We start from the raw sequence: 19,249 nt of genomic DNA on the forward strand, positions 1-19,249 counted from the left end.
CGCGAAACCCACACTCACCTGTTCTTCTCCTCTTTTCAGAGTCTCTGGAATAAGGTGGGCAAGTGCCGAAGTCGCGCAACGAACACGAGACAGGATGAGAGTGAGAGGGCCTGGCAGAGAAAGAAAATAGAGTGAAAGGAAAGGAGGAGGAAATAACGCGGCAGCGCAAGAGAGGAACGTCAAGGAGAATCTCTGGGATAAATAAATAAAAGAGTTGTTTTGAGAAAAAGGAACTAGATGAAAAGATGAAGCCAATAAAAAAGCGCTCCCCTCCCTCCACCCGGGCTAAAGGAGGAAAGCGGCGAGGAGCGGGGGATACCTTGGAAGGAGGAGAGAAGAGAGACTCAGATGAGAACAGAGACAGAAGCAGATCTCCGCAAAACCGAACTCCCTCCTCCTCGTTATCTTCTAACTCACATTCAGAGTCTCCACAGGCGGACGCATCCAGAGCGCGGGACTCTTCAGATGGGGAGGGGAGGTCTGCTGCCAGCAGCGGTGGTGGCAGCAGCCACTGTGACAGCAGCGGCAGCAGTTGTAGTAACAGTAGCACACCAAGCGCCAACAACAGTCCAAACCCCGCCTCCAGCCGGAAAACAGCCACCTTCAAGGCCCGCGTCCCCAAAAAGAAGTACACCTCCGAACACTGCTCATCTAATACTGCTGGTAACCATAGCAACCCTGCATCCAGCACGCCCCCTCCTTTTTCTCTGAGCCAGGAGTCAGCGGGTCCAGGAATCGACATCAGCGTCTCGCATTCTGACGGAAACGGTCAGAGTAGGAGCTTGATGGATGACTTCCACAGTCGTACCACCAGCAGGGAGGGGTCTCAGGACTCCCCGGGACCGCCAACCCTGTCGCTTGGAGGGGAAAAACCCAGAGGAGGTGAAGGAGTGACAGATGCAGAGCAGGTGTCCCCAAGCCCGCTGCCCCGCTGCTCCTCAACAGACACAGCCAGCGAGCACTCGGCTGACCTGGAGGTAGTTGGTGACACACCCCCTCAGATGTCGACACACAGAACGTCTAGTCTCCCTGACGCACTGTCCGATGCTCTGGCCAAAGGCCTGAAGAATCAGCGGATCCTCGCCCGCCAGCTCAGGAGAAGAAGTGATGAGGAGGGAGGAAGTGACAGGAGGCACGACTTGGTATTCCGGGCTGGCGTGGTCCGTAACGTCAGTGGTGAATATGGAAGCCTGGAGGTTCAGCTGAACGGGGAGAAGACGTTATGCCGCTATCCTTACCGACATGAGAGCCCCCCAGGGGTGGTGGACATTATCCTAGATGCCCCACCTCCTGGTGTGCATCCAGTACCTATAGGCACCCGTGTCTGTGTACCATTTGGGAACGAGGAGGGCAGCGAGAGCCAATGGCAATGGTACCGAGAAGGTGTGGTGACACAGGTAGACCCACACCCTGCGGTGGCTAACCGCTACCGTGTCCTGCTGTCTGAAGAAAGGCCTCACTCTCTAGATGATGAAGAAAACGACAGGGGTGCTACCCAGGCAGTATGGGTCTCCAGACAAACACTCCGGCTTCTGGTGCCACCCTGGGACTTGGATTTGCCTTCTGCTGGTGGACATGAAGTAGAAGAGGGGGTAAGAGACAAGGAGAGAGATCGGGAGGAAAGGGAAGAGATGGATGTGGAGGTGAGACGTTTGAGTCGACAAATGACCCCGAGCATGGGATCAATGTTAGGGAGAGGAATGCCCTACCCAGGAATGGTTCCCGTTTCCTCCACATCGGGCCACAGCATCACCTCGCCCGTTACTCCGACTTCAGTCCTCAGCCTGGCTCCTGGGCGAGAGAGGGAAATCGAGAAGGACTTGGAGTGGGAGTCACAGAGAAACCATGGAAGAGAGAGGGAAAGAGAGCGAGAAAGGGAAAACAGTGTAAAGCAGCAGCAGCAGCATCACCCATATATGCCCCTCACCCCTGAAGAAGACATGGAAGTGTCCGGCATCAACATGGTCCAAGTGGGGCAGATTATATCTGGGGGCAAGCCTATGGCAGTTCCCCAACATCGTCACATTGTTTCTAAGACCCCGTCTGGCTACCTCAACCCCCATCCCCACTTGTCTGTGGTGCGAGGCATCGGGATTCCCCCTGCTCACATGACCTTGAATCCCCACCCCTCTCCTTCACCTGTCCTGTTAGGCCTTGACCCAGCAGCTGCAGCAGCCGCAGCAGCCGGAGCTGTCATTACCACCCCTCAGCTCCATCCTCTCCCTCCCATCACCTCTTCCACTACATCCTCCTCCAGAGTGGATAAGACATCAGGGGGAGGTTCTGCCAGCAGTGGAGCAGGTGGTGGATCCGGATCAGGTTCGACATCCTCCTCCTCGTCACGTTCCCGGACTCCGCTGACAGCTGCCCAGCAAAAATACAAGAAGGGAGACGTGGTGTGCACGCCGACAGGTATCCGAAAGAAGTTCAACGGGAAGCAGTGGAGGAGACTGTGCTCTCGGGAGGGCTGCTCCAAAGAGTCCCAGCGGCGAGGGTACTGCTCCAGACACCTCTCCATGAGGACCAAGGAGATGGAAGCCAGTGGAGGGGGCCGGGATCGGGGCGGCGCCAGCAGCACAGGGACCCTAACACCATCTGACCTCCGACTCAGCGGTGGGAGAGCCAGTTCAGAGTTTGACTGGGATGAGACATCACGGGAGAGCAGTGAGGCCAGCAGCCGTGGAGGAGACTCTCGCCCCCGCCTCGTCCTTCCCTCGCTGCTCCCCCAGGACCTTTCTCGCTTCGACTTCGATGAATGTGAGGCGGCAACTATGCTCGTCTCTCTCGGGGGCTCTCGTTCTGGCACGCCTTCATTCTCCCCCATCTCCAACCAGTCACCCTTCTCACCCACGCCATCCCCATCACCCTCTCCGCTCTTCGGTTTCCGCCCTGCCAATTTCAGCCCCATCAATGCTACTGCCTCACTTACCCCACGCCGCCCCCGACAGCTAAGCGGCACTAAGATGGGTACGCCAGGCGCAGAGAGAGAGCGCCATCTGTCAGGGATTGTGCCCACTTTTCAGACCAACCTGACTTTTACAGTCCCGATGAGCCCCAGCAAGAGGAAGTTCGACTCCCACCCGCCCCCACCGCTACCTGCTGTCCAGGACTACCAGACCAAACCTGAACAACAGCAGCTGGTGGGTGTTGGGGTGGTGGGAGACCCACCCATGGGCCATAGCCCTGCTGCCTTCAGAGTGCTCTCCCCCCAGAGTCAGCCCACAACACCTTCCTCACTTTCCTTCTCTCGTCCTCGTAGCGCCACCAGCAGGCCACCATCCTCTGCCGCCTCCACACCTCCACCCATGTTAGTCTCTCCAACTCCTCCTTCACCACTTCCCCAGGAGCCGTCCCCGCGCCGCATCGTGCCCCTCCGGGACTCCCCAGTCATTGTACGCAACCCAGATGTCCCCTTGGCCAAATTCTCCGATGGCCCGTCGGGAAAGAGAGAGAGAAGCAGGTCGAGGGAGCACAGCCAGCACACAGCTCCCCCAGGCCTGCAGGCCCCCGTCCCCATCAACGGGGCAGCCACCAACGGGGCAGTTCTCCTCCGCAATCCCACATCCACGCTCGTCCTGGTCACATCCAGCTCGGTAAGAGCGTCATTCTTTTTTTTGTAATAAATGACTATGTACTGCATAGGGTCATAGGTTTGTATTTTATATCTCTAATATTTTAATTATGTCTTTATTAGCTCATATTATAGAGCATTTATAGGTGTTAGGGCAACAGAAATAAAGTGAGAAAGCTTTCTTAAATAACATACAACTGGTGTGACCACCATTTTCCTTCCAAAGAGTGATTGTCAAGCTAAAAAGAGCTCACATCCCAAACCCCACAGTTTTTATCAGTTTACAATGAAAAGGATCCCAGCTGTATTTTAGTAAAATAAATATAAGAAACCTTTGTTTGAGTGTTTTACTTATAATGATTCATTCAGCCTGTTTTCACTCCATATTTCTTACACCAGTTTGGCCCCAGTGGGGCTTAGTCTAGTCCTTCCTTCTCTTGAATTAATAAAATGTTACTTGCCTTGTGGTTTTCAAATTGCTGAAAACAAAAGATCAAACAAAATACATTTAAAAGTGAGCAACAATACCTCTTTCCATGACAGTTACTCAAGAAAATCCTGAAACCTTGAACACTTTAATGTAGCGACTTGTCATTTACTTTCTGCCAAATTTTGAACCACATCACTGTGTAGAAGCAAGCAAACATCCAACCGTAAGCATTAATGGTGACCACTCTGCTAAGCTGCCATGTTTGCCATCTGAGCACTTCTTCTGACTGACCGGTGTGCTTCAGTTGGAAGAAAACATCAATGTTTGTGATTTTTTTTTTTGAGTAACTGCGTCACAGGGCTGTAGACTTAATTGAACTTTAATTTAGAGTAAAATTTTGGTTTCTCGCAGTAATAAAAACAAGACAATCGAGACAAAACACTTATTGTCCCACAATCTATTTTGCTGCAATGTTCTCCAGCCCATCGTTTTCCTTTACTTTTTCCTCTCCGTGACAGTCCAGAGTCACTCTCCAATAGACTGCAGGAGGTTTAGTTCATATGTATTTATTATTTATTTAGTTTTTAGTTAGTTTTTTGGTAAGTGAGGATCCCTAATGGCTTATGATTTCCAGAAAGAGATTTTCACATGTATTTTTGCCATTTTGCCTCTGTCAGTGCGCCCCAGGGTGGCTGTGGCTACAATGTAGCTTGCCATCACCAGTGTGTGAATGTGTGTGTCAATGGGTGGATGACTGGTTGTGTAAAGCGCTTTGGGGTCCTTAGGGACTAGTAAAAATCGCTATAAAAATACAGGCCATTTACCATTTACTTTGTTACCACAAACGTTTAATGTCATTATATTGAATAAAAGGCGTGTGACTTCTTGACAACTCATACCAAAGCGATCTAGATGGACAAGTGAAACTATAGGCCAAAGACAAAATAAGTAATTTCAAGGTGAACTGTCTCTTTAAAACAGCAACAATTTATGCAGGTCGATGTTTTTTTTAAAGATATGACTGGTAGACTGGTTTGCGTGCATTCCCAGACTGACTTCATGACGTTGACGTCAAGTCTCTGTTGGGGCCTGCTTGTTCCAAAGGTTGTTCTAACTAAAGAATAAATTTGGGACCAATCAGGTGCCTCTGATGATATTCGTGATGAATAAGAATCTCACCCTCTAAAATAGCCTACAATTGTGCATGGGACTGCACATCATTATCACCTAAACTTTGTACATTTTGTATTTTGAGCTGTGACACCCGGAGTTGGGGTAAGGAATCCATTAAAATGAGATTAAACAGTTTTGAAACCATTTCGCACCTGGAAATGGCGTTACCAGCTGCAGGATGTTTTGAATAATCCGAGTTTCCTTAAAATACTATAAATATTTTTTTTGATGTCTCTTCCCCAGTCCTTGACTCCAGCCACAGGGGGCCACGCTTCCCTCTCCAGCCCCTCCACTCCTGGGTCCATGTCTTCTTCATCAAGCTCTGTGTTCTCCTCGTCTGGTTCCGGAGGCAGGGAGAGGGAGAGGAAACCCGAAGGGCATCAAGACGCCAGTGGTGGGGCGCTGCCACAGCCGGTAGCCTGTCATCCCACACCAACAGCCCTGCTGCCCCTCATACTACCAGCAGAGTCGCCTCACCCTGCTCCACGCAAGCAAATCATCATGGGACGCCCAGGGACCGGTAAGAAACGAGGGGGAGGGGGAATGGGAGATCATTTCTTTGTGGTCTGAACCTCTGTTCTGTCAGATTTAGAGTCAGCTGAGCCACACAGCCTAAAGTGTGAAGAGATGTGCAGCTTGTGTCTTATGCACTCTGGCCCAGTACCTCTCACTTTCAGTATCTCTCTAGGATTACAGCTGTGTCATCAATGCTTTGGCTATGACTCACGTACACTTTACTATTGTTCCCTTGCTTTCAGATGGCTTTTTGTTTGTTTGTTTTTTTCTCTTTGTTTCTGTTTTCAGAAAGTTTATAAGAATTTTTCCACTGCTTTGGGCTTCGCAGAGGACTGGTATCTTCTTAGAAATGCTAGAATTTCACTTTTAAAATATTACACAGGCTACAACACGGAAAAGCAATTCCATTAATGTGAAATATACTCTTAGCAAAGAAGTGGAAGAGTCACAGATGAATAAAATACAGATGAAGTGGTTGTTTGTGTTTATTCAGAGGCATTTTCGACCCAAACTTTAGTTCATTTTAGGTCACACATGCAGTTTTTGTTGTAGACTAAGGATATCATACAGTACAGGGCTTTAAATTTGAATTTTAAAAAAGAATGCCTCCTTTAATTACTTCCCACAGGGGGAATTTATACACTTTGGGGACAGGATACTACATTGTTCTGTTCTTACCTCAGTCTGTGTTGTCGTTCTTCACAGACTAAATCATTGCCATTCATCATTTCTACAGTCCGTGTGTCTTATGGCTTTCTTTTCTCTTGCCTTCATGGCTGCGCTGGTAGTTTTCTTACTTAGCTCGCTCTTAATGGCCATGCATTCATTACTGGTTCTGCTCAACATTATTATATCTCTGCAACTGTGTGTTAGAATGTCCCACTTTATATGTGCAGGAATTGTTTAAATCATATGCAACACCCACAATCCCACCCTGACATTCCAGCGGTGATATATTTATTTTCCTTTTGGTTATCAATGTTGTCTTAAATTGTACCATCGGGAGAGCCTTTAAAATACCAACTGTGCTGTAGTTGTGTGAAGATGCCGTTTTGCATGAGGGAGAAAGGAAAGAGAGATTGAGTGCTTGTCCATAATTGGTAAACATAATGAGGTCTGTAAGCTGATACTTATAAGAAAGAAGAATAGCTTAGAAAACTGCTTTCTAATGAGGCTTCTATATCAAGCAGGGTTCAGAAGTAGTGAACTCCATGGTTCTCTAAAGGTTGTAGGCCTGTTATAAATCACTCTTACTAAAGTCTAATAAGACGTGGATAACTCCGGTTCTCAATTGAGACAGATTGTGCCACTAATTATATTCCATTTAAGAGTCAACAGTACCTCACAGATTATCCATTATAGGGCAGATTTGCTAATGACAGAGAAAGTGCAAAACCCCCAATGACTGTTGGGATTTACAAAAGAGGTGCAGTGAAAAGTTAGCAATATTTGGAGGGGTAATTTTATACTCAATGAGGTGTTCAGTGCTCGAAATGGTTGCAGTAGTTGCCACTATGAGTGTTTTTGAAATTGCAGGAGAATCAGGGATATTTTCCATCCTTGTCCTTCCTCACATGGAGTGAATAGTCTGTTTCAAACACATTTGCATTACTGGAACTACGCCTTGTGGTTTAGGTGAAGGAGCTGCCTGCAGAGAGCACGCAGGAGGGAGTGCACATGACACCCACTCTTTAGTAATGAATGCACTGGACAATTATCTGCTCTATTCTCACATCAGCACAATCTGACATCGCACAGATGTTGTATTGGGGAGCTGGCAGGTTGAAGACTGGCAAATGCCTGATCTGCATGTGTCAGACTTTTGCATTCTCACGTGGATTTCTGTTGGGTGATGTGAAGAATTCAGGGCTGCACTGCATGTGTGAAAACAGCTAATTTATTTGGAATAAGTGCGTAATCGCTGATCAAGTCTGAGTGTGTGCCTTGGCTATCCACTGGCAGTAAATTTAGTCTTTAAAGTAAGGGCGCAGTTGAAAGTACCAAGTAGAAAGCTTCACTTGAGTTGTTAGCAGATTACTCGAACCTTCATCAAGCGTGCTCTTGGTGGATTATGCTGGTGATTACTGAAATGAATCAGCTCTTCCTGTGTTCATAAATCGCCCGCCTCAACTTTCCCCTTCCTCTGGACCTTATTTGTGATTTTAGCTGCACACTAATGTGCACTCTGTAAGCTGGATTTATAGTACTATGTTAAATCTGTGGTTTAAAATCTATGCTACAGCCTACAGTGTAGCTTGATCTCCACAGAAATGTAACTACAGGTTACAGCGACATGGATCTCACAAACTGTGACAGGTCTGTTCAGTAATAATATGCAGCGCGAATGCATTTTATTTTCTTAGGGTTTTAGTTTTAGCTATCTTGCTCAGTAGGCTGTAGATGTTAGTTTTTTGCCAGTGTAGACATATACACAGAATATGTGTAGACTCCGTTTGTTGTGAATCCTTTTCTCCTTCCTGTGATTCAGTAATAGTAACTGTTGTTAAAGATTTATTAGCTCCAAGCCCATCATGAACGGCTCGCTTTCACTCCTGATGGCAGAGCAATGCAGACACACCAGGGTGCACCAAATAAAAATGCAAACAGTACTGCACTATTACTACAAATTAGTATTGCAATATTCTAACTGTTGTTATCCATGTGCACTAAAGAGTGAGGACGTAACAATTCTGAAGCTAAGACCAAAACCTCAGTAAAATATTTTGCATTATCCATTGTTCCCTGACCCAAAGCAGAGCTGCTCGCCTGACGAAAGCTGTAATGTTCATGCAGTGAGGGAAATATAAACACATCAGAATGACTGAGTTTATTCTTTGTTTAAGAGATAATTATGATCAAGTGATGTGGACTGTGGTAAAAAATGATTCTCTATTTTTTGTTGTTGCTTGTGAAATAACCAGAGTTGCTTACAGTTTTGTATATTTTTATTAGTTACATTGTTTAAAAATGTTTTGTTTCTATTTAGTTTTATTTAGTTTTTGCTAGTTTCAGTTTTGGTGATTATTATAATTAGGGGCAGATTTAAAGAGTCCAGAATAGCTGGGTGATAGGTTACAGTCATGCAGTGATCCCGGTCTGAGATGACTCTAGTTGTGTTGGCAAATGTAACCGTGCTGACAAAGACTAAAACTATAAAACTGGGGAAAATTTGAGAATTTTATTTTATTTTCAGTAGTTTTGTTTTATTTCTTTTCTTTCTTTCTTTTTCAAAATGGAATTCTTATCTTTATTTCAGTTAAGTAAAAGGGTTTTTTTCACAGCAACTTTTAGATTACTGTGTTTAGTTCACTATTATAACCTTGGTTTGAACTAAGCTGTAGTTTTTGCAACACAACTACTAGGCAGCTAGGAAGAAACCAGAACACCAGCACTGATCCAACAGAAATTGTTTATAACACACGAGACAGAAAGTAAAATTAACATTATTTTCTGCTTTAATTTCACTCGACTGTGACTCTTCTACCAGAAGCTGAGACCAGTTTAAATGAATCTTCTCACCCAGTCAGGTGGTGGGATGTAAGAAAATTGGCTAGCGAGAAATGTAGGTGCTTGGGTTCATCATCTACTTTGTGCTTGTTTCCATGCCAACTTTGTGATATTACAGCCTGGGCAAGCTCAGAAATGTTACTTTGAATATATGAATGACGAAGATTGTTTCCATTTAAAATGCCTGATTTCTCATTTTGTGTCATTTTGATGCAGCACTTTGTAAATCTGAAAACTGAAAGTGGAGGATATTGGCAATTTATAGGTTGGTTGGTTTCACGGTTGATAGTGAGATGATGTAGAAGCAGAATATTTTGCACAGGCAGTCACGTAGACGAGGATAAACATAGACATAGCTGCAGATTAGTTTAAGGCAGGGGTTCTTTAAGTTTTAACGACTGAATGAAGGGAGCCATGATACGAATGAAGGCTACAGAGGATAAATGCACACATCAGACAAAATAACGCTAAAAGCTGACATTTATTTATTAAACATGAAGATAACAGAAAGCTTCATGAGAACCTGCTGACAGAGGGAGTAAGAGATTGCCTGTATACCACATGAACACGTTATTTTTAATCATTAGTTTTATTGGGATTAGTATTAATATGCTTAAATGATTGGAGAAGTTCAGCACATCAACATAGCGTCTCTTACCTGTGGCCATTTCCTCCTGGCCAGAGTTTTCTTAAAGCCCGTCTCCATCTCGGTCTCTGACATGTCAAGGGTGGATTGCATGCGATCTTAGCTTGGACTTGTTGATGGTGGAGAAGGTTTTGTTTTATTTATATGTCAAACAGAGAGGCCACTCTCTTTGTATGCTTGTTTAAGTGCAGAGTGTCGACACTCGGAGTCCGTCGGTGCTACGTAGAGCTTTGTTCAAGGGGCAGTGTCAAAAATATGTGCATTAGCTGGTAATGTTGGGTGCTTTTATTCATGTCTTTGTTCCTAAGTAAACAGCAGTTCTGATATATGTATAAAGAACGTCTTTGTCATAAAGTAAAAGTGTATTAACAGCAAAAATTGCGCAGTAGAGCCACTGTCTGTGGTTCTTTCTCTTCATCGTGAACTTTGCTTACATTTCCTTTCCTCTTTAAACAATTAATTAGCATTCGATCCACGTGTGATGTCATCCCCATCAGGCTATGTGTTTTTGGCTTTTTGGTATCTGTAGCCTTTGCATTAATTGTACTGGTTGTATCGTGTGTGCAAACAAAATGAAACCTTGAATCCTGCACAAGCCTGAAGGAGTCATTGAAACTCACTGAGGTCGATGAGTAATGGCCTTTACGGCCTATCATGACTTCACTTCTTGGTCAGTCGCTCTAGTGTTAAGGTTGCTGGTTTATGTTTCAAAATGCATTTGTTGCTTTTAGATTGTTTGTAATGCAGTACAGATCTTGGTTTTTGTTGGTATTTGTATTTTTCGGTGCTGTTTTTCAAAGGGGAGATAAAATCGCTTTCAATATTTGGTGCACCCACAGGTCAGTAAAATATTACTGAGGGCCACCAAAAAAAATTTGTTCTTCTAGTGGGCAAATGTTAAAATGTTGAACTCTACATCAGAAATAAACATGTTTACACCCTGGCACCGCAAACTATTTTGGTCTTTATTGATAGTTACCACATATATATAAACTGTATGGGGGTGATTGTTTTTTAACTCATTCTCTTGGATGCTGTGAGGCTGAAAGTTAGGTTCAATTTCAATTCAGTTCAATTTTATTTAGACAGCGCCAAATCACAACAACAGTCGCCTCAAGATGCTTAGTATTATAAGATAGACTCACAATAATATATGCAGAGAAAAACCCAGCAATCATATGACCCCCTATGAGCAAGCACTTTGGCAACAGTGGGAAGGAAAAACTCCCTTTTAACAGGAAGAAACCTCCAGCTGACCCAGGCTCAGGGAGGGGCGGGGCCATCTGCTATGACAGGACAAAATAAATGCTGTGGAAGAGAGCCAGATATTAATAACAAGTGATTCAGTGCAGAGAGGTCTGTTAACACATCGTGAGTAAGAAAGGTGACTGAAGAAGAAATACTCAATGCATCATGGGAATCCCCCAGCAGCCTACATCTAATGCAGCATAACTAAGGGAGGATTCAGGGTCACCTGATCCAACCCTAACTACGTGTATGCTTAGAGGCTTGGCTGCTTACATTGACAGCTCTCCTCATTAACTGGATGCACTGAAAACTGGTCCGATCCGCTGTGATTGGGGCATTGGTGCCTTTATAGCATTTTTAATGCAGTTGTCTGACAAATAATATGGTTTTGCTGTGTAGTTATTTGTCTAGTTTGTGCTCCAGTCTGGATGAGTGAAATTGTGCAGCTTAATTAGTATATTACTATTACTAGGTAATAGTTTATGGATGCAGCTCAACAGAGTTTCCCCTCATCCAAATATGGTAACTTCCCGAACCAAGATGCCATTTTCCCAGGTGCAAAAATGCAGGATTCAAAAGGTGGAGTCAAGAAAATGATGGATGGGTACAACTGTGTCTTCGTCCATGTTTTATGTTCAGTCTACACTTTAAAGCCATGAACACAAGTGGCAAAACTATCAGCTTCGCTTCTCGAGGATCTTTGAGTTCCTTAAGTTAGGATTTCATATCCTCCTTTGTGATTAAATGATAATATCTTGTCTTGAGTCAAATGTTAAAAATGACTTTAAAGTGAAACAGTTTCTTCTGAGGAATGAATATCGAAAGCTTTGATACATCAGTCGCTCTGGCAACCACTCAGACCCGCTGCTCGCTGTGTGTAATCTGTGACTCAGTGTGTGTAGTGTCACAGTTATCGAGTGTGCAGCGGGTGTCACCCTTTTTATATGTGTACGCATGTGTGTGAGCACGCGTGTGTGTAAGGGAGTGATAAGGGGTGTTTCACTTTAAACTTAAAAAGGGCGAGAATATCGACATGTCTAGACATGCAAGACTGAGAGCGGGAGTGCAGAGAGCAACAAGGACATTCACACCTCCTACACACAATACACACACAGACACACACACACAAACAAACATGCAAGCACGCACACTCGTTCCAGACAATCAGCAACCTCAGACAGGGCATTAAGGGCAGGTCCAGCGTGATATGAATGTGTTTCATTGCTCTCAGCAGAAAAAGGAGCAATCGTATTGCTGGCGTGTTGTCATGGATACACTGTTTCCACCGGTAGAATTAGTGCAGTAAAGCGTTCAGGCCTGAGCTGATTACTGGTGTGCACTTTTCTCTCCCCCCTCTCTCCTTCTCTCTCCCTCTCTCTCCCTATCACATCCCTCGCACTGCTGCTAACAGCCACCTGCCTCTGTAGCGTAACGTTTCCTCCGCCATACATTTTTTAAAACACCTAGAGCCATCGCGGGCCCAGAAACAAACACAGAAGAAGGCAGAGCAGGCCCCACGGCTGAGATCTCTCCTAAATATAGCCCAGCTCAAGTGCAGCTGCATTAGCATCACAAGTTTCATTACTGCTCTCTTTGAGTGCATCTGCAGTCTTCAGTGGCGGAGAAGAAGGAGGAATAAGAGCTCAGAAGTAGCTCAGGAGCTGTTTTATTGCTATACTTTCCACCCACGGGAGTGATTATTAGGAAAGGTCTAGTGGTAGTAATGTGCAGTCATGGGTCAGATGCATAGTTTTCCCCACTTTAAATCGTGTGCAAGTCTTTATCAGTTCAGCCTTTTGCTTGTCACTAAACCAAGTAAACCAATAAAAACATCTGATGTAGATATCCGAGCAGTGCTTCTCTGTGATAGTTTCACAACTCACTACTGTCAGTAGTTGATCAGTGCACTTCACCTCTTCCGGGTGTTAGCATTTCCTTAAAATGTTCAAAGTATCTCTAGCCAGGTTTTTCATAGCTAAAATAACCTAAACCGAAAAATAAAACTACCCACCGTTGCATTTGGCCATATTCTGGTATGTCACAACCACAGAGAGTATAAAACGTGGACATAATCACCATGACATCACCCACTGGTTTGTGAAGGCAGTTATGAAGCCTTGCGCCGAGCATTTTCACTGTCGCCATCTTAGTGTTTTGAAACTGGATGTGATGAGTGAGGGTTAGATCTCGCTAATGGCTTGTAATTCACAAGAGACAAGAAACCCCTCCCTGCTCTCACCAATGAGCTTCAAACTTTGCTTTTTTGACAAAGCTAATGGTTAAGACCTCCAAGTATGCCTTCGCCTTAGTTATCCTGCTATAGGCTCATGCTGCTGGGGACTTCCCCTCTTTTTACTAACCATGTTTTATATACCACAGCTGCATGTCTGTCTTTGTGTCTCTCTTTTCTCTCTCCCTTCAACCCCAAACTGGTCACAGCAGGTTACTGCCACTCCCTGAGCATGGTTGTGTTGGAGGTCTCTTCCTGTTAAAACAACGTCCTTCTCCCCACTTTTGCCAAATAGTTGCTTGTGTGTCTGTTACAATACCATGTTTGCAATGTAAAGTGCCTTGTGTGTACGATATGTTTAAATTTAGAGATTTTAGCCTTTACACACATGTACTACACAGATGAGCAGGTCGTAGTAGTAATTATTGTAATTGACCACATCTGTGGCTGGAAACAGCAAAATGTGTTGCATGTCGACAGTTTGAAATTCACGCTTCTTTCTATTGTTACAATAATTCGTGACATTATAACTGTATCCTATTGAGCTGCTCATTTAAACTAGCAGACTGTCATTAGTTACACTTTATTTGAAAGGGTCTTAATTCTCTTAATTTGGTCTTATAGCCAATTCAAGAAATGTCTTCACTGAATATTCTACAGTAACAAATGTCTGCATCAGGACTTATTTGATTATTAGGATCCCCATTAGCTGTAACACAAAGCACAGCTATTCCTTCTGGGGTGGGCGTGTATATTAACACATTTTAAAACAGTGATGTAAAACAGTGTGACTTCTTTTAACTTGTGGATGAGGTGTAACCAGTTGCCCAGAAGTCATGTGACGTGTCATATAGCTGTGACAGAAGTCTGTATGAATCGGTTTATCACAAATGAAGTGTGTCATGTGTTTCAGTCAAGCAGTATACATAAATAGCCATAAACCTGCCTGTAATTTGCCACACACAGAAATCCAGTGTAATTTTGTTTGGGATTGTTTGTTTATGTCTCGTGTTTATATAATGAACGGTTGCTACGGTTGCTATCAAATGTTGTCTCTGCTCTTCCTTAAAATGTCTGCATCAGCTGATTTGTCCTCGATTGAGACCTTCAACCTCGCGGGTTTAAGAGCAGTGCAGCTGGATTTTACCTTCAGCCGACTAATGAGGAAAACAACAATAACGTGTGTGAATTGTTTTGCATTTAAGGACTTTCCCGGGCATCTTAGCAAAGCGTCTTGTGGTGTATAAAGAATTTGAATAAGCCTCACTTCCTCAACTGAAGTTCCCTTTACAAACAGTAGTATAAACTTGGAGAAAGAAGTACGGAGTCCAGAAGTCTCAGTGCTGTGATCCTAGTCATGTGATCCGAGAATCTGCATCTAAAGGATTTCTTAAACACAGTGAAACTAACAGCAGCTACAGTACATCCAAGATGCACTTCTTTTTCTTACTTGTCTAGCTCAGCAGTATCTAGATCTTCATTTAGAAGAGCAATAGCTGGCAAATGGTTAGCTATATTTAGACCATTTTAATACTTAATTATATAATTATAAATGGAAATGGAAACTGGACATGTCAGTGCTGCAGCGAAGAGTTCACCACCAGTTCGTTTCCACCAGGCTGGACTTGAATCTGGACTAATGGAGGCAGGGGAGGAACAGGGAGCTGGGAGGAACTGAAGCTGAACGCTTTATCAAATAAACTCAGTAAAGATGTCTAAAATACCATGCCTCTGTAATTAATATAACTAGAAAGGTTAGTGGTGTATAATTCAACAGTTTAACAGGTTTATGTAGCTTAGTTTCCATTAACCTTGTGAGTCTCTTCTTTTACATGCTAACATGCTGGTGTTTAGCAGGTTTCTTTTCTGCTGAGTTTACCACCTTGGTTAAGGATATCAGCATGTTCACGTTCACTAAGTAGCCTGAAACACAAAAAAACAGCTGTGGTGAATGGGAATGTTTTTGGTTTTACAGGGTCAGTCATTAACAGACAACCGTGCAGGGTTTTTCTCCATGCAGGAATCTTTTGTGCACCCCAAAAATGCTTTAACCCAGAAGGATATTGTAATAAATATACTGAAATCAAATTATGCTTGAGCTTTTCATTCGCTCAGCAGTAAAACACTGTAGAATTTGGTCTATAAAATGTTCAGAAGGAGCATAATAAAGCATTAATTTATGTCATGTAAGGCCAAAGAATCACTTACTTTATGTGAATTAAACATGCCTACTGGGATCCCCATAGACCCATTTCAGCCAGCTCAGAATGAGTGGTGGCAAACCAGTGTTTACCAGCATCCAGACTCATCCTCTGTGAGCTATGAACATTGAGTAAAAAATTAATGTTAGTCCAATGTTGTTGAGATATTTTAGTCTTTAACAATATCCTGGTTCAACACAGTCGTTGCCATTCCAGGGAAATATTGGAAATACATAATTATTAGGGCAATTCATTGGACTAGGGCAGTTCTTTAAATTATTTTATTTGTATCTTCAAACATATTGTGAAATATTTGTATTAGGGGAAAAAAATCTCTAGTAAAGGAAATTACTCCAGGAAAAAATATGTACCCAGTGAAGGCTTGACTATAAAATTTACAGTAAATGTATGTACGTATGAACGTTATGGCATTCTGTTTCTTTTTTAAAATATTAATTGTAACTTCTTTTCAACATCTCCTTTTATTTTACTTAAGTTACTGAAGCAACCTTGCAAACCGGTGTTGTAAAATTACTGTTAAAAGAAAGACTGAGGAACGAGTTTTAGTTTTGAAAAGTCATCAAACTGCCTCTCGTGCCAAGCTCCTCTTTCAACCTGATATCAGCAGGAATATATATCACGTATGGTCAAACAACAACTTCTCTGTGATTTTACAGTATGATTTAGGGGAAAAATACTGTTGGGTCCTTATTTTGGACCCATGATGCATTGTGACTCTGTAAGATGGCAGCAGGAGAAGTTGCTCTAAACTCTTTGAACTTATTGCATTTTGTTTTACGGTGTCGTTTGTGTCAGCTTGAAATAGATCCCACTACAGAGAGAGTTCAGCTGAGAGTCTGAAGTTCGGCAGGGGTCTAGACAGCGAGTAGACTGGAGTCTGGAATCTGTGTGGATAAAATAACAGGTTCCCTCGTCACATCGCACACCACATGACCCCTCAACTCTCATTATCCTGAGGGCTCATCTGCATGTGTGTGTGCTGGAGACAGGTGCTGACTAGGTGACTGAGTACACAACTCCATTCATGGTCTCCAGACACATTTTGTCAAAGTGTGGTTTTTAGTATCGCTTCAACAGCAGTGATGGTCACACAAGACTTCACATGCTGCCAGCGGGCAGAGTGATACTTTCTGTTTACAGGCAGTGATACTGAGGCAGATAAACATGATGACATTTCACTTTTTCTCTCTCCCTCTTTCCCTTCTCTTCCCACAGTTTGGACCAACGTGGAGCCTCGGTCGGTGCCAGTGTTCCCTTGGCATTCGCTGGTCCCTTTCCTGGAGCCCAGCCAATCGGGAGCAGCTGCCCAGCCCGTTGATGGCCAACAGCTTGTCAATCAGAGCAAAGGTACCAAATGACCATATTCCTTTTCTGTACACACGACCTCGTAAGGTTTTACCCAGGAGAGGTGTGCCGAAGATGGATTCGTGCCCTAAAAACAGTTTTATAAACAGTTTTCCCACAATAAAATATTCATAACAGGAAACGGCATGCAGGGATATGTTCTCAAATAACGCCTGCCAAAACAATCAAGTACAAATCAACAGCCAAGTCAGTGTTTCCCAAAACAGTTGCGACAGGATTGCAAATCACCACAGTTGGTGTTCACACCATTATTATTCTCGTAACATTGTTGATAACACTATTTATTGAGTCAAGTACTGAAATCTATTCAAAGACTGATTTGAGCAGGTGGGGATTGTCAGTAAGCTACAAGCTAATTTGGAAACAGAAATCTCTTTTGTACACATCTTAATGGGATTTTATTTTAGGCCCTTTAAGTCATATTTTTAAGAGCTGTAGGCTGTTTAAAGAGGTTCTGCTTACCACCTCTCTATTTATATCTGCTACTGGAGTAGCTTTGCATGATTCACAGTTCAAAATAAACAAGTAGCCTTAGCTCCTCCTTCTTTAAGCCAGCTTTCATCTGATTGGCTGCTCCTTACAAATAGAGGTTTGAACAGCAGGCGGAAACTAAAAGTACTAAAAACTGTCTCACACCCAGCATTTTGAGCTGTCTGAAGCCTGAGCCTTTCAGCCACAGGGGTTTTACATGTTAACCTCATTATTTGAGACTTCATCCATGTTTAATATGATCTCTACCACTTTAACAGTGCATACCACATATGAGAGAAAATAAGGGTCCACTTTAAGACCTGCTTCGAAGGTCACAACTTAAAATTGCTTGTTTTATCTGCTCAGAAAATCAGAGTAGCTGGTGATAATTTCCCAATGAGCTGACCTGCTCATGAGTGTTTAGCAGCATTTGCTGCACACACCAGCATTTTCAGCCAATGTTAGTGTTTTTATAAATACTTAGCCACCTAGACATCACTCATTAGTTTTTGGATTACCAGTTTGAAGGTTAGAGTTTGGCGTTTGGCCCAGTGCCATCTCGGCTCTGTGAAACCGAATATGACTATATTTAGATGAGAGAATAGAGCTGATCAGCTAATGCCTAGCTAATTTGGTTAGCAAAGTGTATCTGTTATATACACAGACTGTATAAGTGAAGACAGTGCAGTTTTGATCACTAGTTTCTACTTCTACTGAAATGCAGCACAACGTTTATTGTGCAAATTAGAGTTTGAAAGCAGTATGAAGCATGGTGTGCTTTAGGGTGGGCCTACTAAGAGTTGCTGTGTAAGCATGCAACGCCTCTTAGTTTCTCTGTGAAATCCACCATCACTTATCATGTGTGGTTTCAAAACATCAAGATGACGATGCAGAAATACTGAGCTTGAGGCTTCACAGTAATGGTAAACGGTAAATGGCCTGCATTTGTATAGCGCTTTACTCAGGCCCTAAGGACCCCAAAGCGCTTTACACTACATTCAGTCATTCACCCATTCACACACACATTCACACACTGGTGATACCAGTGGCACTGAACTGCCCATTTGGTGACAGTCGGTGGTTATTTACAGTAAGTGGCTTTATTATCTTAGAAGTCAGCAGGGTTAAAAACAAAATTTTCCTTACTGGAGAAAGTGAACAGCCAACTCTTTTGATGATACTGAGAAATACTTTTGCTAGAAAATTAGAGAAATAACATCGAGAAAACAAAAGTAATATTAAGAGAGTGAGCAGAGAAAGAAAACCCCACTCTGTTTCTCATCTGTGAAAGTGGAATAGATAACTTCGTTGGACCCAGATCACCATGATCAAACTGCACCAAGTTACAAAATGAACATCATGCTGTATTAAATAAAAAATAAAATTAGCTTCGGAGAATATAAACTCATGAGGACATTATTTGCTGAGGCCTTAAATCATGTAATTTTCTCATAAACGTCTGCATCATAAGACTTCTGTTTTTGCCACTACTGGATCCACTTTTTAGACCCAAAAGCTATGTCTTATTTTATTTTGTTAGATTTGTTCACCGCACAGCCTGACTGACTAAATGCTGCAGAGTGTTAGCTAAATAAGTAATGGTGAATTCAGAAGTTGAAGCCAGTCTCTGTAAACCCGTCAAACCTTGAAAACAGAATAAATACAAGGAATACTCGGCTAAATCTTTCAGTCTGTGGATTTAATGGACGCATACTTATTTGATGTACAGATTTAGATTTTAACTTTTCAGAGAACTGTTTCTTTATGTTTGCCTCCATCTTACACAAGTATTTTTGTTACTACAGCAATAGATTATAACATAGATTGAGTCAGAGCTTGTCACACCTCCCACAGACAGTTGGCCAGAATA

The 19,249-nt window shown here is 43.3% G+C and overlaps 1 protein-coding gene across 7 annotated transcripts in view; it reads left to right on the top strand.

Annotated features, from left to right (window-relative positions):
• Nucleotides 1-19,249, top strand: part of cica (capicua transcriptional repressor a) — a 59,733-nt gene that overhangs the window by 12,497 nt on the left and 27,987 nt on the right. For all 7 annotated transcript variants that reach the window (XM_040020894.1, XM_040020893.1, XM_040020895.1 and 4 more), the window contains 3 exons: nucleotides 40-3,593; nucleotides 5,418-5,694; nucleotides 16,759-16,890. In XM_040020894.1, the coding sequence (XP_039876828.1) occupies nucleotides 246-3,593; nucleotides 5,418-5,694; nucleotides 16,759-16,890 (3,757 nt within the window). In that variant the 5' untranslated portion in view covers nucleotides 40-245. The remainder of the gene's footprint in view (nucleotides 1-39; nucleotides 3,594-5,417; nucleotides 5,695-16,758; nucleotides 16,891-19,249) is intronic.

Source organism: Simochromis diagramma, unplaced genomic scaffold, assembly GCF_900408965.1.
Source record: "Simochromis diagramma unplaced genomic scaffold, fSimDia1.1 OVJJ01000753.1, whole genome shotgun sequence".
NCBI classification, from domain to species: Eukaryota; Metazoa; Chordata; class Actinopteri; order Cichliformes; family Cichlidae; genus Simochromis; species Simochromis diagramma.